The sequence below is a fragment of the Pteropus vampyrus genome, unplaced genomic scaffold (assembly GCF_000151845.1).
Source record: "Pteropus vampyrus isolate Shadow unplaced genomic scaffold, Pvam_2.0 Scaffold153, whole genome shotgun sequence".
NCBI lineage: Eukaryota > Metazoa > Chordata > Mammalia > Chiroptera > Pteropodidae > Pteropus > Pteropus vampyrus.
The window spans coordinates 4,176,299-4,191,148 of record NW_011888934.1 but is presented as its reverse complement, the minus strand read 5'-3'; the positions used below and the strand labels follow the sequence as shown (position 1 = coordinate 4,191,148).

Genomic DNA, 14,850 nt, shown 5'->3' with positions numbered 1-14,850 from the left:
TGACATTTAACTCCCTCCTTTTTAGTAAAACATTACTCATTTACATTTTTGGTTTGTCTGATGATTCCTCATAATATAGGTTATACATTCTTAGCTAGGATAATGCTTGGATGATGTTTTGTCCTTAGGGTATTATATATGCTCATGGTCCTTTTAATGTTGACCTACATTATATTTTTGTTCAAGTCCTTTTTTTGTAAATTAACTTATATATGTTTAGAAGAAGAATTTAGTGTACATCAGGATATATAAGAGCAAATAAACATTTTCTCTTAAAGGAAGATACTTAGAAATATTTCTTCTAGTAGGTAAAATCTAATTTGACTGTAAGACTTGAGGGTAGCACATTTTAACTTTATTCTTTGCAAAGCTCTTAATATAGTTTATTGCCAAGGAGCATCATTAATATCCTTGGGATCTGCCAGTCCATTCTGGTGAAAGAATAAAATCCGAGTAGGTGACATTAGACAGGAGGAAATATAAAACACAGAGAGCTATCGCAATTATAAATCTCTTAGATGTTATAATTAATAGCAAATTCAAATTATTTTGCAGTCTTTTTGAGTTTATGCTTGCATTAGTAACATTTTAATACAGAGCAAACGTAAGTGCCAAATATGCTGGTTGGAAAGAATATTGTAAACTTCTCAAAGAAATGATCAGAAATCTTTATCCTTTGGTTATTTGAGGAATCCGTTGTTATTAAGTGGATAGAACAGTTTTGTGAGTAGGAAAATTTCCTAAATATTTTTAGTATGTTAATTTTAGAGTGTGTATCTATAAAAGTTCTCAAAAAATAATAGATACTTATTTTAAATAAAATAGTCATTTTGAATATTTGCAGTTAATTAATTTTTCTTGACTTTTGCTGAAAACTATTTGTGGCATCGATATTAAGATAGTATAATGCCCTCTAAGAAAGAGCATTAGTTTAGTTTGCAGCTCTGTTGCAGACCATGGCGAATCAAAACTTTTTATGGTATGCTCTTATACTTAATCCATTTACTTTGATTACATATGTATATTATATATAAAATAAGTATTTCTCATGTTCTATAGACATCAAAGAATTTGAGTTACAAAATTAGATAAATATAAAATAATTTGAATGCCACAGTGCCCATTAAATCTAACAGTTGAGCTTGAAAAATTACTAGATTCATCAGTAAGTTATTTGTCCCATTAGTTACCCTGCAGAGTATTGGAAGGGTGAAAAAGTTACCTCCATGTTCTTTCCAGGTTTGCCCCTTGGTTTTACAAAGAAGTATACTGCTTAAATTGGTAGTAGTTTATAGCTGCTGTTTTTGACACTTGTGTTCATGTTTCTGAGTTTCCAGAGTGCACTAAATGGTACCCTCGGGGCTTAGAATAATTCAGTGTGTCTTCCTAAGTGTCTAACTTCATTCTAGGATCTTGAGCTGTAAATATTATTTGATCGAGTATAATTTTAAAAATTGTTCTTATTTTTTTTCATTCCTCAGACAAGACATATGTATAGATTCTACTTCATCCATGAGAGAGAACAAGCAACCTGAAGGTTTGGAATTAAAACAAGGTATGAACCAGGTACTTAATTGTTATATAACATTTACCCAAAGATTATAAGCATTTACAATAATACATTTTCACAGTGTACCAGCTTGTCCCCTATTTTATAGAGGACAGAAAAATTTATTTGTTCTGAGATCAAAAGAGTAAAGAATCCATCCTTAGTTTCATGACTTCTTTAGCCCCTGGAGTAGTTCTGCTTTAGTTATGTATAGTTATAGATGCCAGTAGAAAGTTGTCATTAAATATTTTTAATTTGGTAACCTTCATTGTATATCCTTAGCTGCAAGATATTAGAGATATGTTAACTTGGTAGCTTTGGGTGGTATATGGAAAAAAATAAGTTTGATGGGAAATCTCTTTTTTTGCAGAGATGTTTTGTTCTTGTTTACTTTCTTATTTATTTTCTATAAATCAGTAGTTTTTGACATTACCAGCTAGCACATGTGAAGTGGTAATTTGTGATTTATTTAAGTCAAGCAGATCAACAGGGCTGATTTTTCAGATGTTTTGTTTATTTGTTTATTTTGTTCTCATCCTAGTTAGGAAAATTAAAAGTGAAAAATATTATTATTAGTTACTCAAAGAACACATCACATTTTTCCTTTTTCCTGCTAAAATTATTTTAAAGCAGTGATAACCTGTCACAGCCAAAGAGTTGTGTTATTATATAAGCAAAAATCCTTGGTGGCTTGGAATAATTTCTCTAAAACTTAAGTCATAGGAACTTATTTAGTAGAGAGAAGCAGGTTATCAGTTTATTTAGCCAGATTTTTTTTTTCAGCTGCGGTTTTTGTTACTAATGCTCAATTAACAAAGCAAAAAATGTTGGATAATTAATTTTGTGATTCATTCAATTTATACGTAGAGAGAACAAAATCTAGATTTTCTGTAGTTCTGACTTTTATACCCTGGGGTTTATAAATATTCTTGATGGCCTTGAGAATTCCAGTGCTTTTCGGAAGTCCCGTTGTTTAGTCTCTTAAATAACCAGACAAAATTATATTTTTGTAATCTGACCACTCTGAGCAACCCCCAGACATAAACTCAGATTCCTAGTTTTCATTTACATTTATTCGTCATACATAAATACACGCTAAGCATACATCATATTCATATAATATAGTCACAGTTATATAGCTCTTGCACCATGTATAATCGGACAACATTGTTTTTGTTTCTGCCTTTGTTTCTACTCTTTGCATCAAATGAGCAGGCAGTGTGGAGGTTGTGCTGTTAGATTATCTGTGGAGAGAAGAATGTCATGTAAAAGGATAGAAAAAACTATAATGGTCAGGCTGATGCCAGTTCTTAGGGAATAAAGAATGGAGACCTTATTGTACAAATTAGCCAGTGCTGCCCTCTAAGTTGTTTTTCTCCTCCCATGTTCGGCACCTGGAACTCTTTAGAACTCCTTTCCCAGTGTCAACAGCCTGTTCTGTGATTTTTTTTTTTAAGGTCACTTCAGTCATTTGAAAACTAGCCATGGAGGCAAATAATATCATGGACTAGCCAGATGTTATGAAGCTTTTAAGTGTAGGAGCTTTTATAGACCACTCTTAAGTTCTCACCTAGGTTTCAGAAACATCAAGAACACACTGTCATCAATCAGTGACAGCAGGCGGAGGTGAGAAAATATAGTATCAAAGTACAACAGTACCGTTGTACAGTACAGTTCATGTTCATGTTGTGACTAAATCTGTAGGAAAGTGTTCAATTAAGTTTCAACTCTTTCTTAAAGAAAGCAGGGAAATAAGTCTTCTAGAAAAATGTCTATAAAAATAGTTAATATATAAAATATTGTATAACGGGATAAATATAAATTACTTAGATGATTCAATTATGTAGAACATGTTCCAGATAAATAGTACTATAGCTCAATTATGAACCAGCTAGCAAGTAACTGGTTTGGAGTTCCCCAGAAAGTTGAGAAACACCAGGAAATAGAAATCCTGGTAGACTCAATAAAGATTATTGCCTTTTTCCTAAATGAATTAATATTGTCTATTTTTAATATGCAAGACTTTCAAAATTGATTTAGTATTATCTCTAACTTTTTTTGCGTAGCTAGCTATTCTTCTCACGGTGAGCTCAATAAAAATAGACTCTAATGCTCCTTATGAATACATTGTCATTTTATTTAATGGCTTGGCCATTTAAGAAAATTCATTGAAACTTTAGTACTAAAGTAACCCTTTGTTCAGGAGAGCAAAATATAAAGCAGCATTGAATTTTCTCTTTGCTCTTTTAGAGTAAAATAAATCTCACTGTATGACTTATTAATGGTGTATAATACCAACAGGTTATTGAAATTATATTTTTAGTTTTTTTCAGCTTCTCAAATACTCAAATATCGAGAAGTATTAACTACAAATTAGTTAAATTGAAGTGGCATTTTTTTGTCTAGTACTGGTTTCATTCATCTTGTCAATAGGAAATAACATTTATGAAACTGGCTGTGCTGAAGATGAGTATCAGATTGTACACTAACTTCTATCATACTTTAATAAGGGACCGATACGTTTACTGTGCAAACATTATTTAAATGTAAATATAATGTACTAGTTGATTGGTGCTGTAGTAAAATAGAAACTCTTCTGTTGGGATTATGTTCCTAAGTCATTCATGTTTAGCAAGAGGGCAGTTGTATAAGAAGCACCAAGTATAGTTTTGTTCTTTATCTTTAGCACAGCTGTGTTTGTGGGCACATGCACATATACATGTGCAAGCCTGAGATCTTATGTTAATTTCCTGGAGGATTTCAAAGCTTGTATTATTGAAAAGGTTTAGCTAAGCTTTTAAAATAATAATGGTTTATATAAATTTTCTAAATTAGTCATTTGTGCTATAGTTTAAAAAAATGAAAACTTATTTGTCAAAGGTTGTTTGTTGAAAGTATTTTTAAAATACCAAATCTCTGCTATTATTAATGAATTGTCTTCTTATATATTTATCTATAAATAAATTTGCTTAAGACATTCAGTAATATTAAAATGATCTAAATTTAAATCGTTGCTTTAATGTTTACAGTTGGGATATGTGTAATTTTGCAAAGTATTCTTCTTTGTAACCTCAATAATTAAGCTCTTATATTTGCATTCCTTCTTAGAAGTTATTAGGAGAAATTTTTTTTTAATTATACATGAGAAATAGCTAAGTAGAATTTGAGTATTCAGGTTAAAGATAGAGGTCACTTGAAAATATTTGAAGGGCTGTCAGGTGGAAGAGTGATTGTTCTGTGTTGACTCTGAGAATAAAAATAGGGCCCATAAATAAAATTATTAGATGACTTATTTATTTCAGATAATCACAAGTATCAAAAAATGCAGTGGGCTGCCTTCTGAAATATGTTCCTGTTGCCTAAGGAAGATATTTGAGCACAGGTTGCGTAAATGGCCACTTGGTGGCACTGTTGTAGAGCAGTTGCAATCAGTGTTTGGAATTTTGGCCTTGATCTTGAAGTTCCTTTCTAGCTGTCAGATTTTGCAAAGACCGGTGCCTAGTGCAGTGTTTTCTCTTGGGAAAAGTGCTTAATATCTGTTTTCTTAGATAGCGTAATGGAAGCATAATGAAATATACATTTTTTTACTATCTACGTGTTTTATTCTATTAGAAGGAAAGATAACTCGATTTAGTCTTTAGGCTATATGGTGGCTCCTTGAAATACATACATTTGAATATAGTCATAAAAACAAATACATAACCATATGGCATATAAAATGATCAAAATCAATAAGACATGTATTGCATCTTACTCTGAATCTTTTACATTAGCTTTCTCATGCAGAGTTTAGCTGTGATTAGACTCAAATCTTGCCACTTTCTTTTTTCTGTTGAGAAAACATTGGTTTATAACATTATATATATGTTTTAGTGTATAACATTATAATTGGACATATTTTTTTTTTAATAATCTAGTTGCCTCATGCAATTATATTTTGGCCTTCTAGTTCACTAGTTAGTGAATGATAGCTTTAAGACATACTTTGTTAACAAGAGCTTCAAGAAGTTGAAAGATAGACTTTAATAGGTGAAAATGTTTTGAATGGTTAAACTAGGTGATGAAAGTTTAGAATAGATATTTTCTTTGAGCTTCTTTCAGCATTTCAGACCACTGGTCACCAAAGTGTGTGACTATACATACTCCGAGAGAATGCAGGAAGAAAACAACAGAAATTCGAAAATAAATAAATATATATAAACATATATTTAAGTCTCTCCCTTTTAAAATTCCTGATTACATTTATATGATTGTTACAGTACATATTAATTTATAAGTAAATATGTAGTGTGGCAGGTACTTAAAAATGTTTTCATTTTATGTAGGTAATGGAGTTGAGAGCACTCTTTTAGACTATTATAAAGAATTGACAATGACCATAGCTTATTTATTTATTACTTCTAAAAACTTAAATGCGATATAAGAGATTTTGCCATCATTAGCAAAGGTAGCAAATATAAAACTATATGAGACCATTTGAATCCTTAAGGTGGGGAGAAATGGAAAAACCCAATTAATTTTACTTCTTATTGCTGCTGGAGCTGTTATTCTAAGATAGTATGGCATTAGGGGAAGCAAAGCTAGGTAAGTAGAAGGACTAGAATAAAAAGAATGAAGAAATAAATTTGCAGTTAAAAAGGAATTGAGTTTTGCTGAAAGAACTTCACAACTGTGGCTGAACAAATAAATACAAATTATAAAAAATTAAAAAGATAATGAGAAAAATGCCATCCAATTTTATTGCTTTGCAAAAGAAAAGAGAAGGAAGATTATCAGTTAATTAGGCAGCATTTGTAGGCCAGGAGTTTTCCATGCCACCATCAAACTGATCCTACCAAAGGAAAGATAGTAGACACTAGGATTGAAATCAGATTTCATTACTACCAGTTCCTGATCCTTTTACACACACCACACTGTATGATTTAATTAGCAGTTTTGGTTGCCGCATTATAATTGATACATTTTGAGCTTATAGGTAACAAATTTTAATTTTTCAAAAATTAATATTCCTTAACTTTTTGAAACAACTTTAGGTTTACAGAAAATTTGAGTAGAAAGTACAAAGTTCCTGTATGCCTACTTACATTCTCTTCTCCCAGTTTACTTTATTATAATCATCTTGCATTAGTGTGGTAAATTCGTTACAGTTAATGAACCAATATTAGTACATTGTTATTAACTGAAGTGCATTGTTTACATTAGGGTCATTCCTTGTGTTTACATTTTATGGGTTTTGATAACTGTATAATAACATGTATCCACCATTACAGTATCATACAGTATAGTTTCACCTTTTCATCCCTTCCACCCTCCCTCCTTGAGACTCCTGTAACCACTGATCTTTTTCCTGTCTGTAGTTTTTTCTTTTCTGGATGTCTTAACAGCTACGATCATATAGTATGTAGTCTTTACAGATTGGCTTCTTTCACTTATCAATATGTATTTGAAGTTCTTCCACGTATTTTTGTGACTTGATAGCTCATTTCTTTTATTGCCGAATAAATCTCCCAGTGTATGGATGTACTACAGTTTGCTTATCTCCTTATCTACTGAAGGACATCTTGTTTGCATCCAGATTTTGACAATCGTGAATAAAGCTGCTATAATCATTTGTACACAGGTTATTGTGTGGACATAACTTTTCAATTTTGGGTAAATACCAAGTTCAATTTTGTAAGAAACTGCCAAAATGTCTTTCAAATGCTGTACTGTTTTACATTCCCACCAACAGTGAATTAGAGTTCCTGTTGTTCCACATTTTTGCTGGCATTTGCTGCTGTCAGTGTTTTGGATTTTGGCCATTCTCATAGGTGTACAGCAGTATCTAGTTTTACTTTGCATTACCCTAATAGCATACAATGTTGAACATCTTTTCATATGCTTCTTTGCCATCTATAATCTTATTTGGTGACTTGTCTCTTCAGCTCTTTTGCCCGTTTTTAAATTGGATTGTTTTCTAATTGTTGAGTTTTAAGAGTTCTTACATAGTTTGATACCAGTCTTTTTTCAAATGTGTTTTGCAAATATTTTCTGTAGTCTGTGGCTTGCCTTTTCATTCTCTTACTATATATTCATATTTAATACATACTTTTTAAGTCTGTATCTCCTTCATATTTATTCAAGTAATAGGTCTAAGAGACCTATAAGAAGAAAATATATTCAGGGACTTGATGTCAAGTTTACTGTACTGTAGTCTTGTAGAAGTCATCTTTTGAAAACCAGAACTGTGGTTGTCAGTGTGTTTAGTTCACAGCATATCTCAGAATATAAATGGAAATCTATCCATTGTGACCACAAGTTTTAACATCTGTCATGCAGTTAATTCAAATCTGAGATTTATACTCATTCGCACCAGTAGTCAGGTACTTGTTCTTTAAGATCAAACATCTCCAAACTAGTGACCTTCTTAGGCTTACCTCACCTCATCTCTCAATGCCCTTACTGTAGAATTGATTATCACCTAGTTCATGGCACTGTCGCCTGTTAATTTACTTCCATTATAACATTGCCCAGTAATTAATAATTGTTTTCAATTCAAGAAACACTTATGACTTTCTAAATACTAATTTGATATGGTCTCTACTCCTAAGTAGCTTCCCACTCTGGTGTTTCTATTTGTTTACATATGACTGTCCCCTTTAAATAGAGAGCTTCTATAGAGCAAAGGATTATATATGTTTTAAGATCCTGTAAATCTTCTGTGCTTTCCCATAGTGGGTACTCAAATTCTTTTGAATGAGTAAGTGGATGGATAGATGACTAAAAGAATTACTGCTTTCTCTTATACTCTGTCCAGTGTGTACATTATTCTTAATAGAGAAGATGGAAGCAAAATAGAATATTAGTTACTTTCACCCATTATTATTTTAGCACCTACACCAGAGAACGTGTTGCTTCAGAGTCTGTTTTTCTTTTGGTCTTAACAAAATAGAGTGTTTTTGTTTGTTTTCTTAGCCTTTGGCTTTGTTTATATTACTTGTATAGATTCATACCACTCTTTTATATTAATCATTGATTATGTGCCCTTTGTAAAATATGTGGTCAGAGAGATTTCCTTTGTAGCTTATGTTTCTTTGGATATATCCTCATTTGGATAATTAATGTTTAGATAGAGTTTTATTTTTGAGTTAGCTTTCTACACTCTTGAAGTGTCCTTCCGCATGAGATTATACTGTTTCTCCTACCATTTTGAAAACATACAGGACACTTTTTATTATTTTTCCTACCTCTTCAGTGAAAGTTTTTTTAGGGTAGGATTTCTATGTTTTATAAAACATACTACCACTTTTTTGGCATACTGATAATGACTGGCTGCTTACTACATGAGCATATAAGAGATACTTTTGCGTTATCTAAATTAGAATCAAGTCTTTAGTATCTCTTTTGGGGCCTTTTTATACATTTAAACAAGCAAAAACAATGCCACAGGAAGCATAGCAGTTTGTGGAGTTTGAACATACCTTCCTTGTATGGGCCAATTGTGGAGCACTGAGATGTTACTAGCAGAAAATATTTGAGCGCAACGCCCTTTTACATGAGTAAACTGCAGCAGATCTTTGCGGGGAAAAGTTGCCTCATTCGGAACTCTAGTGTTTGTAAATATGGATACTGAAAAAGCTATTCTGTCTTTATTTTTCCACATTGGTACATTTTCATATTTCTTCCTAGATTTTTTTTTCACTAGGTCAGCAGTTTATTATAAAAGGATATGATAAAGGATACTGATGGAAGAGATGCATAGTCAGATGGAAGAGATGCATAGGGCAAGGTGTGTGGGCCAGAATGCAGAGTTTCTGTGCTCTCTCTCCGAACTCGCCGCTGTCCCCAAATCTCCACGTTCACCAAAGCTCTCCATACTCCATCCTTTTGAAGTTTTATGGAGGCTTCATTATATATGCATGATTGATTTACTCATCAGTCATGAAAAGTTCCAACCTTCTAATCAATCACATGGTTGACTCCACTGGCAATAAGCCTCCATCCTTAGATGTTTTCCCTAATATCAAACTTTTATTCTGTTAGAAGCCTGTTTAATCAAATGGTAGGAAAAATGATAAATGACATTTCTAAAGATTTTCTTTCTGTTTACTTTTAAATTACTAGAACAAAGGTTATGGTCAGGAATCTCTCATGTGTCAGCCTGTTATTATGCTACAGTGTGGCCCCAAAATATTCACTTATTTGACCCATTGTAAAAGGCTGACAGGAGGTCCCTATTGTACTTTCTGTACAATGGCAGTCTTCAGAGGCAATAATTTTAAATGCTATTATCTTTTTATATATTCTCATGTGTGTATTTTTTTTGTGGTAGGCTCACATAATTCTGCACTAAGCTTAGATCTAGCACTTTGCCTTTGTCCATTCTCTCCCCCACACTTGGAGTTTCCTCTTGTCAATATCACCTACTTTATATCACATATCTATGGAGATCTTAACTTTTCCCTATTGCCTTATACACTCTGAAATTGTCATATCTTATATTATACAATTTAGCACTTTAAAATATTGATGTTCAGAGTTTAAGCATACATAAGTACCATGAAGGCAAATATTGTATCCTAATCATGCTATAGTATTTAGTCTATCATACCTGTGGCATTTTGTACCTCTTCTGTGGCCTCTACAGCACCATTGTAGCATATGTAATAGATAATGAGTATATATTTATTGATTCTTGAAGTAATCTCTGGATTTGTGATTCTTAAAAGTTATGTTTACAAGCTAGTGGGCATTCATGTTATCTGGAAGTTCAGTGAGGATTTAAATACTAGAGGGTAGACTACTAGACAGATTTTTTATATTAAATTGTTTGCATTTTCTTCTTTATCAGGAACAGTCATTCATGACATGATTAAATTTTGAATATGATGGTTAACATGATGCATTTAAATTATATCAATAGTTTAAAATACTACATGAAAAGAATGTCAAGTTCTCTTTTGCTGAGAGAAAGATTGAAGCCTTCTACAGAAGGATTATTCTTAATTAACAGAACAATTGTTTCCTTTTCAGAAAATAAAGTTTTGGTTTCTGAAAAAGGCTGGAACTCATCAAAACTTAAAAGTTATCAAGCTAACTTTCTGCAGTAAGAATATATTACAAGTGTGTTCTTTATAACTTAAAATTTAGTAAAACCAAAATTATCTATTGTCTAAGAAAAGAAATCCATGGAGGCATAGCATTGCTGTCCAGGTGATCATAGACATTGTTACTAATGAGATTCCAGCAGATAGGTAACACTTGAGGCCTTGGAGAGTTAAGATCCAGGACCTAGGAGGGAAAGATGGTGAAATGTGTTATTCTAAATGACATAACCACTAAATGCGAATAACTGAAAATCAGGTGAAGAAAACTAAAAGAGAACACAATAAAATAGTTTAAACTCTTTTAATAACCAGCTCCATGATTGATAGGAGCATTGAGTTTGTTTTATTATGTTCTTCTCTAGGAGCTATATATACATATTTCCTCTCCCCCCCAAAAAAATGTTGTTTCAGGTATTTAAGTAAAAATCAACTTTTTTTTTTTAAATACTTTATCTTGGAAATTTTCAAAAATAGGAAAGAAAGTAGGAATATTAACTTCCTTACTCAGCTCCATCTTCAACAATTATCCACCTATGGCTAATCCTTTTTCATTATACTTCTAACTGCTTCACATCACTAGATTATTTTAAAGCAAATCCTAAACATCTTTTCAGTTCATCTGTAAATATTTCAATATGTATATATCTCCTAAAGATAAGGGAGATCTTTTTAAACATAACCATACTTCCTTTAAAAATAGCATTCAATATCATCAGATAGTCAGAAAGCGCTCATATTTAACCTAGTATTCATTGACGGTGTTGTGATATTAAGATTGATTGGTTCAGGTGTTGTCAGCCTTACACCTAATGGTTTTAGCAGTCATTGATTATTGTCTAGATCTGTTATTTCATTGGGGGATGCAGAATAATATATATTTTTAATCCTCTGATATTCATTATTCAAATTTCTGAATTTTATTTTCTGTAAGTAGGTAGTGTAGAGATTTGATCAGATTCGTGTTCAATTTTTTGACAAGAATATTTAGAAGCAACATTATATTCTTCGATAAGGAGGCATTTATTGCTTCTTTTTTTGTGATCATGTTAGTAGCCATTGAGATTTATTGTACACAGTGGCTGATAATAAATAATGCTCCCGATTCCTTGAAACTAGCTTCACTTGGTAACCAATTTTTTTTTTCCTCTGGGAATTACTAGGAATTTTTTTTTCTTACCCTTGAGTTGTGACATTTCACAGGATATATCCTAGGTTTGATGCTCTGCAATTTGCAAGCCCTTTTTCTGCGTGAAGACCTTCACCTTGGATCAATTTCTTCTAGATTAGTTTTCTTCTCATTTCTTTATTTGCCCTCTCCACTGTCTGTTTCTTACTTTCTGACTTGTTCTGTTCAAATGTTATTCAAGTCTGTTCAAATGTTACCTTATCGGGTAGCAATAATCACTGTCTGTGAAGGCATTCTCCTGCTACTATCTTCTTATCTGGCTTTATTTTTCTTCATAGCACCTGATATTTATTTATACTGTCTCTCATATGACTTGAATGTAAGGCAGGGACTATTTTTTATTCACTGCTGTTTCCTCAATATTTAAAATAGTGTCTTGCACATAGTGGGTGCCCAATAATATTTGTTGCATTAATTATATTAGGTTGTTGAATTCAGCATTCACCCTCATCTTTCAACTTTTACTGCATATTTTAAATATATATGTTTTCTATATCTTGAAATTTTTTAAACGTTATCTTCCAGCAGCCATTGAATATTTGCTTTGAAAACCGTGTCTTTAAATTCTAACATTTCTCTGGTCTTTTTTCATTGCACTGTGTACTTGTTTTACGGCTACAGTGTCCACTTCAGTATCTTTAAGGATACCGAGTAAACTCTCCCACCCCTCATTTTCCCCCAGTAGACTGTCTTCTTATCCTTGAATTTTCTTTATTTCTTCCTTTTTTTTTATCTCGGTCCTTCACTTCTTGTAGCTGGGATTTTCCGGTAGATGGTTTAGATTTCTTTAGTAGCTGTGTAGAGATATTCTTCTAACAGATCTCTTTTTTTATTGTAGTAAAAATAGCACTCCCGATAGAGTGCTTAGGCATGTGGCAGGAAAGGGGAGAAGGGAAAGAAAGAAGGGTTCATATGGCTGACCTGTTCTGAATAAATTTAATTTTAATTATTTTGCTGTTCTACAGCCAACTCTTCCTTCCTTCAAAGACTCTCTTATCTGTGATGTCTTTGGCTGTGGTTTGCTTTGCTTTTATTTCTCTGTCAACTTCATCTTTCCTATCCATATTTTCTAAAATTCCTGAAATTTTTTTTTTAGATGATACTCTTTCTAGTTATCTAATAATATTTTATTTTTCTTTTAAAGTTTTTACAAGATATAGTATTGGAAATGGTTGAAGAAATACATCTTTGTAGAGTGAAATTGGAAAACTCATTTTTTTCTTCCCCCTCTACTTTTATTCCTCTCTCTAAAAGTAACCACTATTAATAATTGAGTTGTTATTTTTAACATAAATATGATTATCTTTTTCTTTTTTGACTTGATAATATATCTTGAATAATTTTTTATCCTACCAATTTTTAAATTTTTTTCCAGATGGATAAAATTCCTTTAGTGCTAATGCATTTTCCTGATCAGATGTTTTCATTTTTGAGCATTTTTTTTTTATCCATTGATTTTAAGATAGGACAGATGATTTTAAAATACTAGTGAAATACATTTTTTAAAAGGACAAAGAATGTTTACAATGTCTAGGTATGTAAGAAATAATTAAAAAAGGGTAGAAGCAGGTCAGCATTTCACAAAATGTAGACTACATATGTAAATCCTCAGTTAACTTATAATTTTTATACTATTATTTTTAAATATTTCTCTTCTGTCACTTCATTGGGTTCTTGGTAGGGAAGGAAATTAGATATGTGTGCTCAATTTAACCATCTTTAGCAGGAATTCAGACAGATATTTAATTATGCCAGGTTCTAAGGTTTCTCTCAGCTTAATTTAATGTCACAAACAAGAAACTTTTGAAGCCTACAGTCACTCATAACATTAGATATGCTTTTATTTTAAGCATCAACACTATCTGATAGGTTGAATTATTGGTAAGTAGAATATTATAGGCCCTATCAAGGTTTAAATGGACTTTAGAGATATTCTAGAACAATTTGCTTTAATTTTTACAGAAGAAAAACTCTTGAGATGGTAGGGAATTTGCCCAAAATCTCATTCTTAGTATTAGAATAAGGATTAGGTCTCAGGTATCTCAGCTTTCAGACTCTCTTTCGCCGCCCTCCCCTACTCGGCCCCCCAGCCATTATAGTCATCTCTTCATTTATTATTAAGGAACAACTTCTAGTCTGAAAAACAATCACATTTTTTTCAAAGCCTTATATTTTAAATTCTTTTAAACAGACTGCAGGTTTTCATTCAGAATCAGGGACTACGGATTTAGAATTTTAGATTAAAGCCTGCTAGGCATGAAAATTAACTTTTTGAGACCAAGAATAACTCAGCACTTCTTAAATTTGTTTTCATCTCAAATTAGAATCCTTATATGAAACATTATTTCTTTGCAGAAGAAGACTGTTTGGAAATACTGTAGCTCTTTGGAAATACTTGTTGCTTTGGAGAAATATGTAAAATATTCTGGCATCAAATAATTAAAATTTTAGTCTTTTATTTTTTTACAAGTTCTGTTTGTGGACACAGAATTTATTGATTCATTTTCCATTTTAATTTTGGAATAGGAAGTAGTTTTTGAATTATTAGCATGTAGGAGGATCAGTCAAGGTCAGTAAATTATTTATTGTAAAACCAATGGAGTAGAATTATTGATGTTCTTCCTATACATTCTATTATCAGAATTTTCCATTTGTCAATATGTGTTTTGTAAATAAGTTTTTCCTACTGTAAGAAAGGTAAGAAAGCTAACATTTTGGAGATCATAAATACTTTTTTTTTTCCCATAAAGAGATTTAAAGGGTAAATAAATTGGAGGTATAATTTGAGCATTTAAAGTTGTAAATAATACCTGGACTTGAGTAATGTCCAAGACCAAAGTGGTTGAGAGCTATAATCTGCATTTTCTTATCATCGGTTGTAGAAGTTTTAGAATAAATACATTTCTAAAAATTCCCTACTAACTTTATTAATTAAAATCCTCTTGATGAAAACTTATTTCATCTTAGAAAATGGCCTTAGGCACTCTCCTTTAATTTATTGATTTAGAACAAAGTGTTTGAAAAAGCAT

The 14,850-nt window shown here is 31.8% G+C and overlaps 1 protein-coding gene across 1 annotated transcript in view; it reads left to right on the top strand.

The window, feature by feature from the left end:
* CAAP1 (caspase activity and apoptosis inhibitor 1) overlaps nucleotides 1-14,850 on the top strand; it is a 36,952-nt gene that overhangs the window by 19,633 nt on the left and 2,469 nt on the right. Inside the window, exon 5 of the mRNA XM_011369727.2 lies at nucleotides 1,482-1,555. Within this exon, the coding sequence (XP_011368029.1) occupies nucleotides 1,482-1,555 (74 nt within the window). The remainder of the gene's footprint in view (nucleotides 1-1,481; nucleotides 1,556-14,850) is intronic.